This window comes from Hermetia illucens, chromosome 5 (genome assembly GCF_905115235.1).
Source record: "Hermetia illucens chromosome 5, iHerIll2.2.curated.20191125, whole genome shotgun sequence".
NCBI lineage: Eukaryota > Metazoa > Arthropoda > Insecta > Diptera > Stratiomyidae > Hermetia > Hermetia illucens.
In genome coordinates this window covers 87,341,527-87,354,567 of record NC_051853.1, presented here as the reverse complement: position 1 = coordinate 87,354,567, position 13,041 = coordinate 87,341,527, and the positions used below count along the sequence as shown (strand labels likewise).

The 13,041-nt window shown below is 39.5% G+C and overlaps 1 protein-coding gene across 2 annotated transcripts in view; it reads left to right on the top strand.

Moving 5' to 3' along the window:
• LOC119657322 (gamma-tubulin complex component 3) overlaps positions 1–4,125 on the top strand; it is a 34,353-nt gene extending 30,228 nt beyond the window's left edge. For both annotated transcript variants that reach the window (XM_038064183.1, XM_038064184.1), the window contains exon 9: positions 2,991–4,125. In XM_038064183.1, the coding sequence (XP_037920111.1) occupies positions 2,991–3,698 (708 nt within the window). In that variant the 3' untranslated portion in view covers positions 3,699–4,125. The remainder of the gene's footprint in view (positions 1–2,990) is intronic.
• The last annotated feature ends 8,916 nt before the right edge of the window (positions 4,126–13,041 follow it).

Here is a 13,041-nt window from a genome sequence, read left to right as displayed (position 1 = left end):
ACCAGCAGCAAGCGTTACGTATCCAGCACGGAGCATAACACAGACGAAAGTATTCATACTACTCAGCAGATATTGTGTCCAGCACAGAACGTGTTAGATACAGAAGAAGTTTTCTTTACATTTAGTATGAGGGTATTCATACCAGCAGCAGGCGCTTCTTATCCGCACAGAGACTGCACATCACACGTCCGAATTCTAGTAAAAAATATTTTTCCTATGCTTCCCGGTAGGGAAATTGAAAAGCGATTCCATTGACGAATCTATATCAAAATGTATCTGTCAAGAATTCAAGAATAATTTTCGCAAATATAAAGTGACTCCATGTGTAGAGTGCGTTACGAACTTTAATTTCGCAAAAAAAAGTTCCGAAATTTGTACCTTTTTCAGTTGTAAATTTATCATCAACTTGGATAAATGAACGAAGGACGAAAGTCATGCATTTTTCCACCTCTTTAGTTGCTCTTCATCGTGGAATTCGACTCACAGGACCATCGAAAGGATTTCGCATGGTATCATAGTTCCAGAGTGTCACTCTCGCTAGCGCTCCCAGCGGCCAATGGAGCCTTCAATCCCTTCTGCACATTGATCCGCTTCCACGATTAAGCAGTCGATCAGATTTTATGATTCCCCTTCGGGACGTGGCTGACGACTTGCGTAGTATCCGAGAAAAGGGAATTTTTGATGGCAACCCAATGATTATCGACATTCTCAGTCTTGCTACTCAGCGTATCTGCCGTACTGGATCAGGTAAGCGGACGATGTTGAACTTGGAAGGTGGCAGCTCTCCAACCTTGCGAGAAGTGGGGACGCAACACGTAGACGAAGGTAAGGAGTATCAGATGGGGTTGGCCGATGTCAGCTCCTCTCTTGTTATACACACCCAGGCATATGAAAGGCGGTGGAAGCTGCAAAAATCCTCAAACCTTCCACCATTTTATTTACGGTCGCCAAAATCTTGCTTTCCTATCACATATCCAAGCAAGGTCAGAGTCTACATTGGCATTCAGATCATCCATCTCGATTACAATGTCACTTTTAGGAAGTCTTGTCCGAACTGCGTGTAATTTTTTATATAGCACCTTAAACGTTAATTATAATAAAACCTCCATCTTTTAGAAGATCCCAATTATTTTCTAGTATGAATGTTGACATGAGGGTTTTTTTCACGTATCGTATGTGTAATGTCTGGATAGGTAAGTGGTTAGAGCACAAGGCTATCGTATGGAAGGTCGCGGTTTAAATCTTACTGGTGGCAGTGGGACTTGTATCGTGATTTGACGTCGGATACCAGTCGACTCAGCTGTGAATGAGTACCTGAGTCAAATCAGGGTAATAATCTCGGGCGAGCGCAATGCTGACCACATTGTCTCCTACAGTGTACTGTAGTGTACCGTTTCGGTCTTGAATGAAGTGCTCTAACACACTTCAACGCCCTGATCCAATATGGATTGTTGCGCCAACGATTATTATTATCATGTGTAATGGATTTGGTGCTGGATAGATTACATGCAAGGGCAAGGGCAAGTGGGCCCATGCGTCCCAGGGGTTATAAGAAATCCCACGTGATGTTAATAACGAATTATTATTTGAATACACCACATATTACGCTGATTGGCTCCGCCGTATGCGTTATTCATTGAAAGCTTTTCCTGCTTAGGGCGAAAAAGCCAACACTGCCTTGGCTAGAAACAGTTTTCTATTACAGATTCTGACTATTTGAGAAGGATAAATGCATCGGTGGCTCTCAAAATGTTCGGTGTTTTCAGTTTGATTAGGAATTGTGTGAATTTACGAGCACTTCACTCCCCAGGCCCTAAAGCATTGAAAGCCGGTTTCAGAAACATTTTTGAAAGTGAAGTTCTGCCCCAGGCTCAGAATCGTGACAATGCTACGAGCCAACGGATACTTACCACCGCTGTAGGTTCCCGGGGAGACGTTTAATCTTCCTTTTTTGGAGAGAAAACAACATTTTTCGTGAAGTGAACTATGGTCTCGCCCAGGTCAAAAGCAACTCATCAAACGCTGTTTTTTCTCTATCTTGGAAGCAACGCGATCATGAGTGGTTGCTCCATTTTATTGTGGCCCAAATTTTATGTATTACAGATTAGATTTTCGTCTGCTACCTGTAGTCCAGCCTAAATTTAATAGACAAGGCGCAACTTTCTCCAAACTACTTTTTTTTTATTTTAGACATATATATAAATATATATTTCGGGAGCGACATATCCTCTTCTTCAGTACAAAGTTACTACTGATTATTTATAGCCAACAAAGCTTAGTTCAGACCTCAGCGGCTTTCAGCAAAATGAGCTAGAAATTTCGGATATTTAAACGACACAAAAAATCAAAGTCACTTTTTTGCAAGTGTTTTTTTTTTTCGTAGAAATATATTCAGTGGTTTGCTTGTAGTACCTTTCCGGTGTTACCTTATCTTTAGCCATAACGGTGGTATTTTGATTAGTTTCCAAAGATCCGTGACCTTTTTTTAGGAGCTATAGACATAATTTTTCATTGAATACGTGGTTCCCTTGCTTTAAGATCATAACCTTCTGAGTGTAATTATGCGGTGTTTCCAACGATTAATTATCTGAAATAATAAAAAAACTTGTTGTTTCTTTTTCGTTGGTGTAGATATGTATTCTATTATTTCGGGAACCACTTGCTCCCTTGTTAGCACTGATGAAGTAACAACTTGCTAGCATTGATGAAGTGAACAAGTGGTTCCCGAAATATCGGTATTTGCAAGAATAAATATCCACACCAACGAAAAAGAAACAACAAGTTTTTTATTATTTCAGATCATAAACTTCTTTTATATTTTGGAAATATTTGGGACAACATTTAAAGTGATTTTTTTATGCGGCGCAGATGTCTGTTGTACTTTTTGTGTTAGGAATTGTCTACCCGTGTCGCTTTTTTGTATGTTGATGCTGCATTATCACTATGAATTGATTCGAAATATTTTATCTATGCATATTTTTTATTTCCAGCCGCTACGTACAATGAGCCGAGAACTAAATCCAGTCCTTTACCGCCTACACCTATACACATCAGAAATGATACATTTTGTCCATCAAATGCAATACTACATTCTTTTTGAGGTGATTGAGTGTTCGTGGGCATCGTTTCTCGAGAAAGTACATCAAGCTAAAGCGCTTGATGATATCTTAAACGCACATAATGAATTTCTCGAAACAATTAAGACTGGAGCGTTCCTCGATGTGAAATCCGATTCACTAGGCGCGATGGAGGAAATTTACTTGGGCATAATGCGTCTGGAAGTGTGGCAAGATAAATTCTTTGATGTGTGTTTCAAAGAGCTGGATGCCAGGAATGCGCTTGCATCAAATATAAAAGCGAGTGAATTAAAAGGAGAGTACGGTATCACGGCGGAGAAAAGGTTCCAGCGTGATGAGGAGCAGAGGGTGTTCGAACAATATGTTGCCGACAGCCAGAAATCATTGGAGAAAATTGGTACCGATTACGAGTTTGCTGTACGTAGATTTTTGCTTGCGTTGAATTCTAATAACGATCATAATCTCCAATTGTTCGGAATCCGTTTGGATTTCAATGAATACTATAAGAAACGTGATCAACGATTAGGTGTTCCGTTGACGTTCGAACATATGCGCATGAGCAATACGTTCTTCAACAACAAGGGAAGTACAATGAGTTTCAGTCGGCATAGCACCAATTGACAGGAGCCTTGTTGTATAAAACCGTTTGAAAATTATTTCTCGCACATTGAAGATTATCCAACACGAAACAGTAGGAGTCTGAAAAAGGTCGACCGTCAACTTATGAATGAAGTTTCCTCGTTACAAACGAATGCTGCAAAACAGAACCTTCCACATCACAAGCCACAAGATAATTTGATAGCACGTCCATTGATGATGAGAAAAGAGAAGCTCATTTATTTAAATTGTTGTCAAATTATATGAATAGCAGGTAATCGTTAGCCCCTTTCTACTCATATGTGTCATTATGTCGTTTCTATGTGAATGTAAATAGTCAGAAATACTCGTATTTTATAAAAAATAGATTCATAATTTCAATTACTTTTTTGAGAGATAAACCGAACAAAAGTCAATGAAGCAAATAAATTCCTCTCTAGTTGCCGTTACATTTGCACATTTTTTTTTTATCCAATGATTTATTTATTGTATTGTCCGAAAAAGAAGGAAAAGTAAACCACTAATATTACTTGTATACCCAAAACTAGGAATAGAAAAACGATCGAAAGAATTGAACTGCGAAAGAGATATTGAACTTCGTGAAAGGCACATTGTGCGCTTTGTGCATCACGCACAGTTTATCAAGGTATACAAATTAGAAAAATTATGAGTTGTTGCAGAGGACGTAACTCAAGCGGGGTCGCATTATGGCATTTATTCAATTAAATTTATTTGATATTTTTAAAACGTCTTAATATTACAGTTAACATAGTTTTTATTGAATGTTCTAAATAATCTCAAAAAAATTTCTCGAGGATCCGAACAGAAATTTTAGTCGAAAACCCGGAAGCTATAAAAAGTTGAGTGTCTCTCTGTGTAAGGAACGATGAGTGCATGACAGTTCCGCGTGTAAATAGTTAAGTGTGTGCTGTCTTTTAAAGATCCATTAATGTAAAAAAATTGATCTGGAAAGCACTGTATTGATAATAGTCAACCTTATAGGCTTCACACTAGGAGTTCAATATTACTCACAAATGGGATGAAGTTAATCTACAGATATAACAAAGGGTTGAGGAGAAGTAGATTATTCATGAATAGAATTTTATTATATCTCACGAAAAATGTCAATTATTTTCGTTTTACGTCAGCATCTTATTTGCATGGCTTATGATGCAGTTAATTCGTACAAAATTGATAAGTTTGAACTGCTATAATTTTGACATTAATTGTTGGATTTCAATGAAACTTTGGCATGCGTATGCGCGATACTGTCTTCTATGTCCATGTAAAATTCAGTACTGGGATGGGTGAACTTAAGGAGGTTTCCAGGATGGAACATATTTTGAAGCCTAGATTCCATATAAGCACACCTTCCCGATTTTTTTGGATTTATAGGTTGGGTATTTTCCGAAAATGAGTCCTCGCACCTTACTATTCACGTCAAAACTAATATCAGATTCGTATAGTTCTAATCGAGACTTTTTATTTGAGATCCCGCTTGACTGTATTCGATGAAAACAAATTTTACATCCCCCCTTCCCCTTTACCCACTGTATGCGTGGGATTTTACAGTTCCCATATGTCTACCAAATTTCGTTCGGATTGGTTTAGCCGTTTTGGTGAAAAGTGCAACTTTAATAAGGTTTTGTTTTACACAAAACCTTAATAAAGAATAAAAGGGGGCAGATTTTACTCATAATATTCACTCCAGAGGTAGATTTGTTTTTCTACGGCTCTGAAAATACCCGCTGGATGCCTCAAGTCCATATCCGACTATTTACGCAGAATAAATTCAGATGTTCCGGAATAACAATTGATAGTGGTTTTTAAGGTAGAGTTAATTGTAAATTATGACGTTCAAGGTTTGTTAAGAACGCAAACAAAATAAAGTTTAATTACCAAAAGAAAATGTAAAGTAGGTTGAGGTTTTGATCGCATATATTTTACGTTCTAAGATTTGTTGACGTTGAACGGATACTAGTTTATTGAAAGTTAGAATACCAACAGTACGGTGGTGATGAAATTATCAAGTTACCAGCCCAAAATAGTACGGGCAGGTGAAAAGAGAAGGAAATGTAGAGTCTTATGGTGTGAGATTACAGTGCTCATAAAAGCGTGACTTGCCACAGGTCAGCGACAACTATTTGCTAATTCACACGCCCAACGCTTCTAGGTGCGTTCGTGCAAATATTGGATTATATTAAACTTAAAAACAAAGTTAAACTACTGGTAGAATGATTTGATTTCAATAAGCATTGAATTGCTAATTGAATTAAAATCCGTTTATAAAAAGAAATTGAACGAGATTTGGAGGAGGTATGAGAGCAATGAAATCCTACGCAATTCAATATCGCTTTACCGAGGCTTCACAAAGTAGGCTCAGCTACTTGCTGGGGAACTTTTTAAATGAAGCATTTGAACTTTGCTTCAACTGCTCATTTATTAGGTTCCCTTCAAGTCTACAAATAGTTCCTTCACTAGCTCATGTATTGCAATAACCATTACCAGTGGCCGGAGTCGACCAGGATGGAAGAACTATTCCAAAAATATAAAAATTTTGGCGAAATTGTAAATAAACAACAAACATTGGGATATTGCGCGAATCCATCGGAGGAGAACACGCGAGCTAAAACTGAAAATAACACAAAAAAAAGTTGCCATGCTGCCTTGGTATCCTGAGGCCTAAATATGGGAGGATGCCCCTCAGTTATTGTGAGGCGTACGTAGATAGGCGAAAAAGCAAGCGTGTGTCGGCGAAACACTTCACTGGAGCTTCAATATTTGCGAGTGGACTTTCACGGTTAATGTCGCCAAATTTTTGAGTTTTTGAGATAGCTTCCCCTTCGGTCGACTTCGGCCACTCAGAACAGTCTTAGGTTGACTTTAGACGATCAGTATTTCGTCAGTTGGGCGTCAATCAAAATGGGTGTGGGTATTTCTATGGCAGTGACTGGTGGCAATTTTTGAATAAAATCTGTCAGTCTGGCTGAACTGCTGATAAGTTGCGTGTAGTGCAGTTGAGAAACACCCATACCCATTCTGACGCAATACTGATCGTCTAAGGTCAGCCATTGGGTCATTGGTGCCCGACATGGGGCCCTACATTCGTTCCTTCTAGATAAACCAGTGAAAGATAGCCTATTCCTTCTTCCAACTTTGTTTTGGTGTGTCGGATAGAGTTCCTCAAGTTTGTTCCGAATAAGCAGCACGTACAATTGGCTTCGTTGTTGAAAATAAAACCTTATTAAAATCAGTTTACTGTCTGTCTGTCACACTCTTTTCGCGGAAATCGTTAAGCCTACTAACACGAAATTTGGTGGAAAAATGGCAACTGTGAACGAGCATGTATGCAGCGAGTTAAATCATTCTACGTTGAATTTAAGGGAGGAGAGGCTTCCCCATACATGCAAAAGGGGGTGTAAATTTTTTTTCAACGAATATAGTCATGTGGGGTATCAAATGAAAAGTCTCGAGTAGTACTTTCCGAATTCGGTCTTAATTTTGAAGTCAGTTGCGAAACGGGGGAGTGAGGACGTAGGATCCAATTAAAATATGTGGATATGTGTGTACGTTGCCACCAGCGCTATTAAATTTATGTGCATATGTTTGTAATTGTGCACGGACCAAAGCGCAAATGTTTACCTGCGTAGATAAATATGTACGCATCAGTATACGGTAATAAGCAATGCCTGTTTGTTCAGGATGAGAAGAAAGAAAGAAGTTGCTCGAGCATACCTGAAGCACCCAGCTTACTTTAACTGTTTGAAAAACTTATTTCGTTTTCGTCGGAATAATGGAATACGGACGCAGTCGGCCTAAGCTGTACCAGTCCGCCTTCAATGTTTCATATTCACCTTGTTCACGAATTCCAAATGAAGAAGATTGAATTCTCGCGATTCCTTTTTTTTTGATTTTGTAATTTTATACTCTGCGATGGGAAACAACTTGGATGATGTTTCTGGAGAATGCGATGAATGTGGAAGCAATTCGAAGCCTGGATTTGCAATTCGGCTACCGTTTTCATTGATTTGTAACACGGTGCATTGTCTTGATGAAACAGCACTTTCTTTTCACACGATTCCATCTTTCAACCGCTCCAATGACGCTATGTAATATATGGTTTTTCCCTTCTCAAGATAGTTAATAAACATTATGCCTCGGCTTCGTTCAATTGTTTGAAAAACTCGCTTTTTTTCGTCGGGATAATGGAATACAAAGGTAGTTGGCCTAAGCTGTGCCAGTCCGCCTTCAATGTTTCATCTTCACTTTATTCACGAATTCGAAATAAAGAAGATTGAATTTCGCGATTCGTTTTGTTTAATTTTATTTTATACTTTACGACGGGAAGCAACTTATTTGATGTTTCTCCGTTTGATAACGCACTACCATATGTGGCAGTTTTCCTGCGCACATTGTGGAAACAAGTTTTCGAGTTGGAATGGTATTTTGGTTTTTTCGCACCACAAAAAATGGAAGGAAGTAATTTGTAGACATTCTCGAGTGGATCCAAGTTTGGAGAGGCCAAGATACAACCAACATCTCCATTCAAACAACTTACAGTAAACTTGGTAGTATAAATTCTAGCATTATCTATCTGGAATACTGTGTTTCTGGTGTCGGGAAACTTTAATGTATATCTACATTTATTGGCTACTAATTATTTCAATTACACGGTGAATTACGATTCTCCCATCCGCTGAGTTCGCGGCAATTCCGATTCATATGAGATTCTTCATCTGTCTAAGGTTATCAGCTATCTGGCCCGTTCAAATTTCTTCTGATTTGAAAAACGGTGTTTCTCTGTAGACTTTTGCACTATTTTTCCTCACTTTATTTCATGCTCTTTTTATATGACATGATTATCTTGGTATTTAGTGCATAATGTAAGTTGCGTGGGGTTTTAAGAAGGGGGGGGGGGTCTAAACTTTTTCACTTAGAATATGGCCATGTATCAAATAAAAAAGCGTCATTAGTTCTGTCCAAAACTAGCTAAACTTTCAATATCTGCTGAAGGGTAGGGGAATTGGTGCCTAAAACAGTATAACCATAAAGTGTAATAGGTTTCGTTCTCAGAAACTACTCAATCAAAAAAGCTGAAAGAAATCCGAATGATGCACTTATATGAAATCTAGGTATCAAAACAAATTCCCTCTCGATATATAATTGAATAAAATTAATAGTGACATACTGTTATATTATCGAGATTTACCAGACAACCAGACAAGTTGGTGCAAAATCGTTCCAACCAATAGGTAACATATATTGCTTTGACATTTAACATGTGATGTGATAATTTTCGTTTTTGTCTACTATGGATTAAGACTGCCCTGGCGTTATATGTTACCAATGGAACAAGAACGACAGGATGCCGTTAACTGGTTGGTGTGTAGAAAAGTGATAACAATTCATTGGGACAGTTTTGCAACGATCGACGCACGAGGAACATTCTGGTATATAGAAATGAATTAGAATGTGTTCAATTTTGAGTCTAAAATATTCAGGTAATGGATGTCATTTATCTGTGGTTTTTTTTAGTGAAATTAAAATATTTGCGACAATGAAACCGTTCAAGAAATCTTCTATTAATACCATATTGGATAAATTAAAAATGGAAGTTTTGCCGGAAAATTTGTACTTTTATCAAAGGCAGGCAAGAATTGTGCACAGAACAAGGTAAAAGTTTAAAAGTAAGCTGAAAAAAAAATTGTTGGAGGAAACCAACTGAATTCTGTAGATGCTCAAGGGTGATCAGATATCTGGTTTCAGGAGAAGCAACTTCGGCTTCAAATGCCGGGAACTAGTTCGCAGAGACGCTGATAAATTAGTAAGTAAATCGACAGTCCAATAAGCCCTACATTCACTACTCACACTACTGAAAAGGGATTCGGCTAAGCAATTAGCCACCATCATCTGTCAAGATTCTATGGGAAGGGTTCCAAAATTTGTGGGATGAGATGTGTATTGACTATTGTGACAAATCCATCAAAAGTATGCCGAGGTGAAGTTAAGAAAGCAGAAAGGACTGGACTAAGCATGTTTTCATTTCGGATATGATTATGGTCAAAAGTGAACTATCCACAAAATTAAGCTCTTCAAATGAAACGATCAACGTTTTCAAATATCCGGATTTTACCTAATATTACACAAGGGATTGTAGTTGCGGCAGCGAGATGTCAGCATTGAGCCGAGACGCAATCTGATTATTGATTTCGTGTAGAATTCTCGGGTTTGCTGTTGATGCACAGAACCTGTTCTCTACAAAGGATCTATTTCCGAGAATTCTATACAGGCTCTTCGGAATTCGGTCCGAACCTTAGCCGGACGGTGAAGAAGAGTGCTTCAGCGAATACTGAAACTGTTGTCCGCAGTGTTGTTGATGCTGCCGCCTCTGCCCCCATTGCCAATAAACTACCAGCTTCCGAGATGACCTCAAGCAGAATATGTGCCGGGATTGTGTCGCTGCGAGTAATAAAGCGGCACTGGTCTTCGATCCGTTGCACTGACGCGTGCGCGCATTGCGGGAAACTCTCGACGAATCTCTGCTGAGGTTCATATTCTCAATCCACTTCATCTACTGCCTATGGGAAGCTGCTGAAGTGGGCGATACAGATTGTGGCGAAACAGATTTAGCAGGCGAAGCCATGTTTCTGGTCTTGGTGGGGCTTAGACGTCGAACCGCTCCACGATTAGCACAAGATTATAAAGTTCCCGCACTTTCCTCATCTACCCGCTGGGACACTGCGCTAATATACAGCCATTTAGACTGAATCATCCGTCCTCGTTTCACAACCGGTCTTAAGACCGGCTACTGCGTTTATTATTCTTAGGTTTTGTTTTTGCTGGATAAAAATGAAAAGAGATGTTGTTCTTTAATTTGAGGTCCTTTCCTTCTTAGCTACCCTTAAGACTCACCTTGGTAAAGGGTCTTTATATATTTTATGGCCGAGCGATGCTGAAATAGGGTGGGAATCTCGTAGGTCGCGGCTTACCGATCCTCCAAACAAAAGGCAATCTGTGGTTGATCTTCCCTTTTCCGTAGCTAGTTGCCGTTCCCTTTAATTTTTTATGGATTTCACATCCATTTCGATGCAATGCCAACGCATTGTGGATTAAGATACGTAACGTTCTGTACATGACATGAGGGACTGAAGAGTCCAAAAGGACCTTGCACATTCCTAATCCTAGATACAAGAAGACGTGTAAAAATGTATAGACGAGACACTTCAGTGTTAGCGGATCTGCTCCGTCAACTTTCTTAATTTCCAGGATGTAGTTCAGTCAGTCAGCGCTGTATAACTTTTGTTTTTTATGCCACCCTATACTTCCACGCCAAATTCCATGTAAATCGGTCTTGACTGAAAGAATTCGGAGGTTGAAAGCTTCCGCGACTGGGCTAATAGCTTTTCGCCAGTGATTGACAATAACCAATCATGATCATTTTGCTTGGCCCCACCTAATAGCTTAATGTTCGCTGTCCGAAAAATTCCTATAAAACCCTTTAACATCTCGGATGCGGAGGATATAAATAGTCTGACAGCGCCGGAAGTGAGAGCCGAAGATGCTTTAGTATGTCCGATGCATCGTAAGATGTCGTACTAAGAGACTAAGACTATGACGTAAATAAGAAAAAATTGCTCATTATATTTGATTTTGCGACTTCGGAAGGTTAATATAGAAAAATGTGACATTACCGAGGACAATAATGAAATAGACGATATTCTGCCAATATTAAAAAGCAAATGTACACGGGAGCATAAAACCAATAATCTTCAAACAACTTATTCGGTTAATCCTCCACTACCGCAGCGAGACCTAGATGAATTAGGCCGGAACCTTGACAATCAATGCCTTTAAGCGGCGAGTTCTCGGCAAAATTTTAGGCCCAGTGAGGGAGGCTGTCCAAAACAGACCAAACGCAGCGCACTTATATATTTTATACGATGAACCAAAAGCTAGGATTCATATCAAAATTCGGAAATCGATGTGCGCTGTAGAGCGGATGAGCGACAGGAGAATTCCTACCTAAACGCCTACTTGGTGGTAAGGTAGAAGGAGACATCCGACACAGATAAACTATGGATAGTTATCATCCTTAGGGAAATATACCAACGTTACTAATATTTTCACACGAAATACGCTGATATCGCATTCTTTTATATAGTTGAACCTTCTCGAGTAATTTTTCAAAATTTTTTTGCTGATTGTGAAATTTCGAAATATGTGCTATAAAATGTTTCCCATCGTGCTTTTTATTTTTTTTTCTATGATCTAATACTATTACTAAATTTAGCCCCCACTGCTGTTTCTAAAGACATGATGTGCGATACATACGAAATTGTGGCAGTCGCACTTAGAAACAGGCAACATTAGGAAATTATGACCTTTAATTTGTTATGGTTGTAATATTTTCCGCTATTGTTTGTCTGGTGTAACTTTAGAAGTTCAGCAGTTTCTTGGCTGGTGAATCTACCCGTAGTCGGATATTATGGGGTATTTAGGGATTAGTGGCCGATAAATTAAATTTAGCGCGGGTTTGATGCCACAAATTCATAAGACCGTGACTGCTGTGGGAAGGGCAAAGGAAACAGAATTCTGTCGGCTGAGATCTGCAAAGTCAGCCCGTGGCGTTTAGGAAGGATGCCTGAGGGTTCCCCTTTTCTTCAACTTCGATATTTCGAATCGTAGGGTATGTCCCTGATGGCATGGTCTCCCACAGGCCAGTGCTTCCTGTAAATCGTCGTAATCCTATATACATTTGCACGCGTCCGTCCTAAAAGCTATCGCGACCTATTATAGGCGGGCTAGATCCTCCTTGACTCAACGTAGGTGTTGAGGCTTCGCCATCTGGAGCCAGCGACTGTCAATAGTGCGTCTTCACCATGTAGGCCGGGTGCAAATTGAGACCCAGCTTGTTGAGGTGACGTGATTCACCGTGATTTTTTATGAAACATGGAAATGAATACAGGAGCGAAAGTTCGCACGCAGGGTGACGTGACGCAGCTTGAGAGCGTACGCGAGCTGCAAAGGTTTGCAGTCATTCCATAGATTGTGAACACAGTGGCGACAGGACTGTGCCTCAACTCTCCTGCCCTACAGTCGCCAGTAGGACGCCAACTCCCATATTCCTATCACCGGGAACCCAAAGCAGGGTAATCGGGCTTGCTGTCCAGACTGTTCAATTGCTCCTTGCACAGTACCACCAACTTGAATATTGGATGCCATAGCGACGTTTCGAATGGATAAGTTACTTGACGGAAAGAGCAATGATATCTTAAAATTAGGAGGCAGCAGTTATAAATCCGTAATGCAGTTAAAAAGCGGCAATATTAGCTACCTTTGAGCTATTTAGGTGCAAATTTATCAGTGA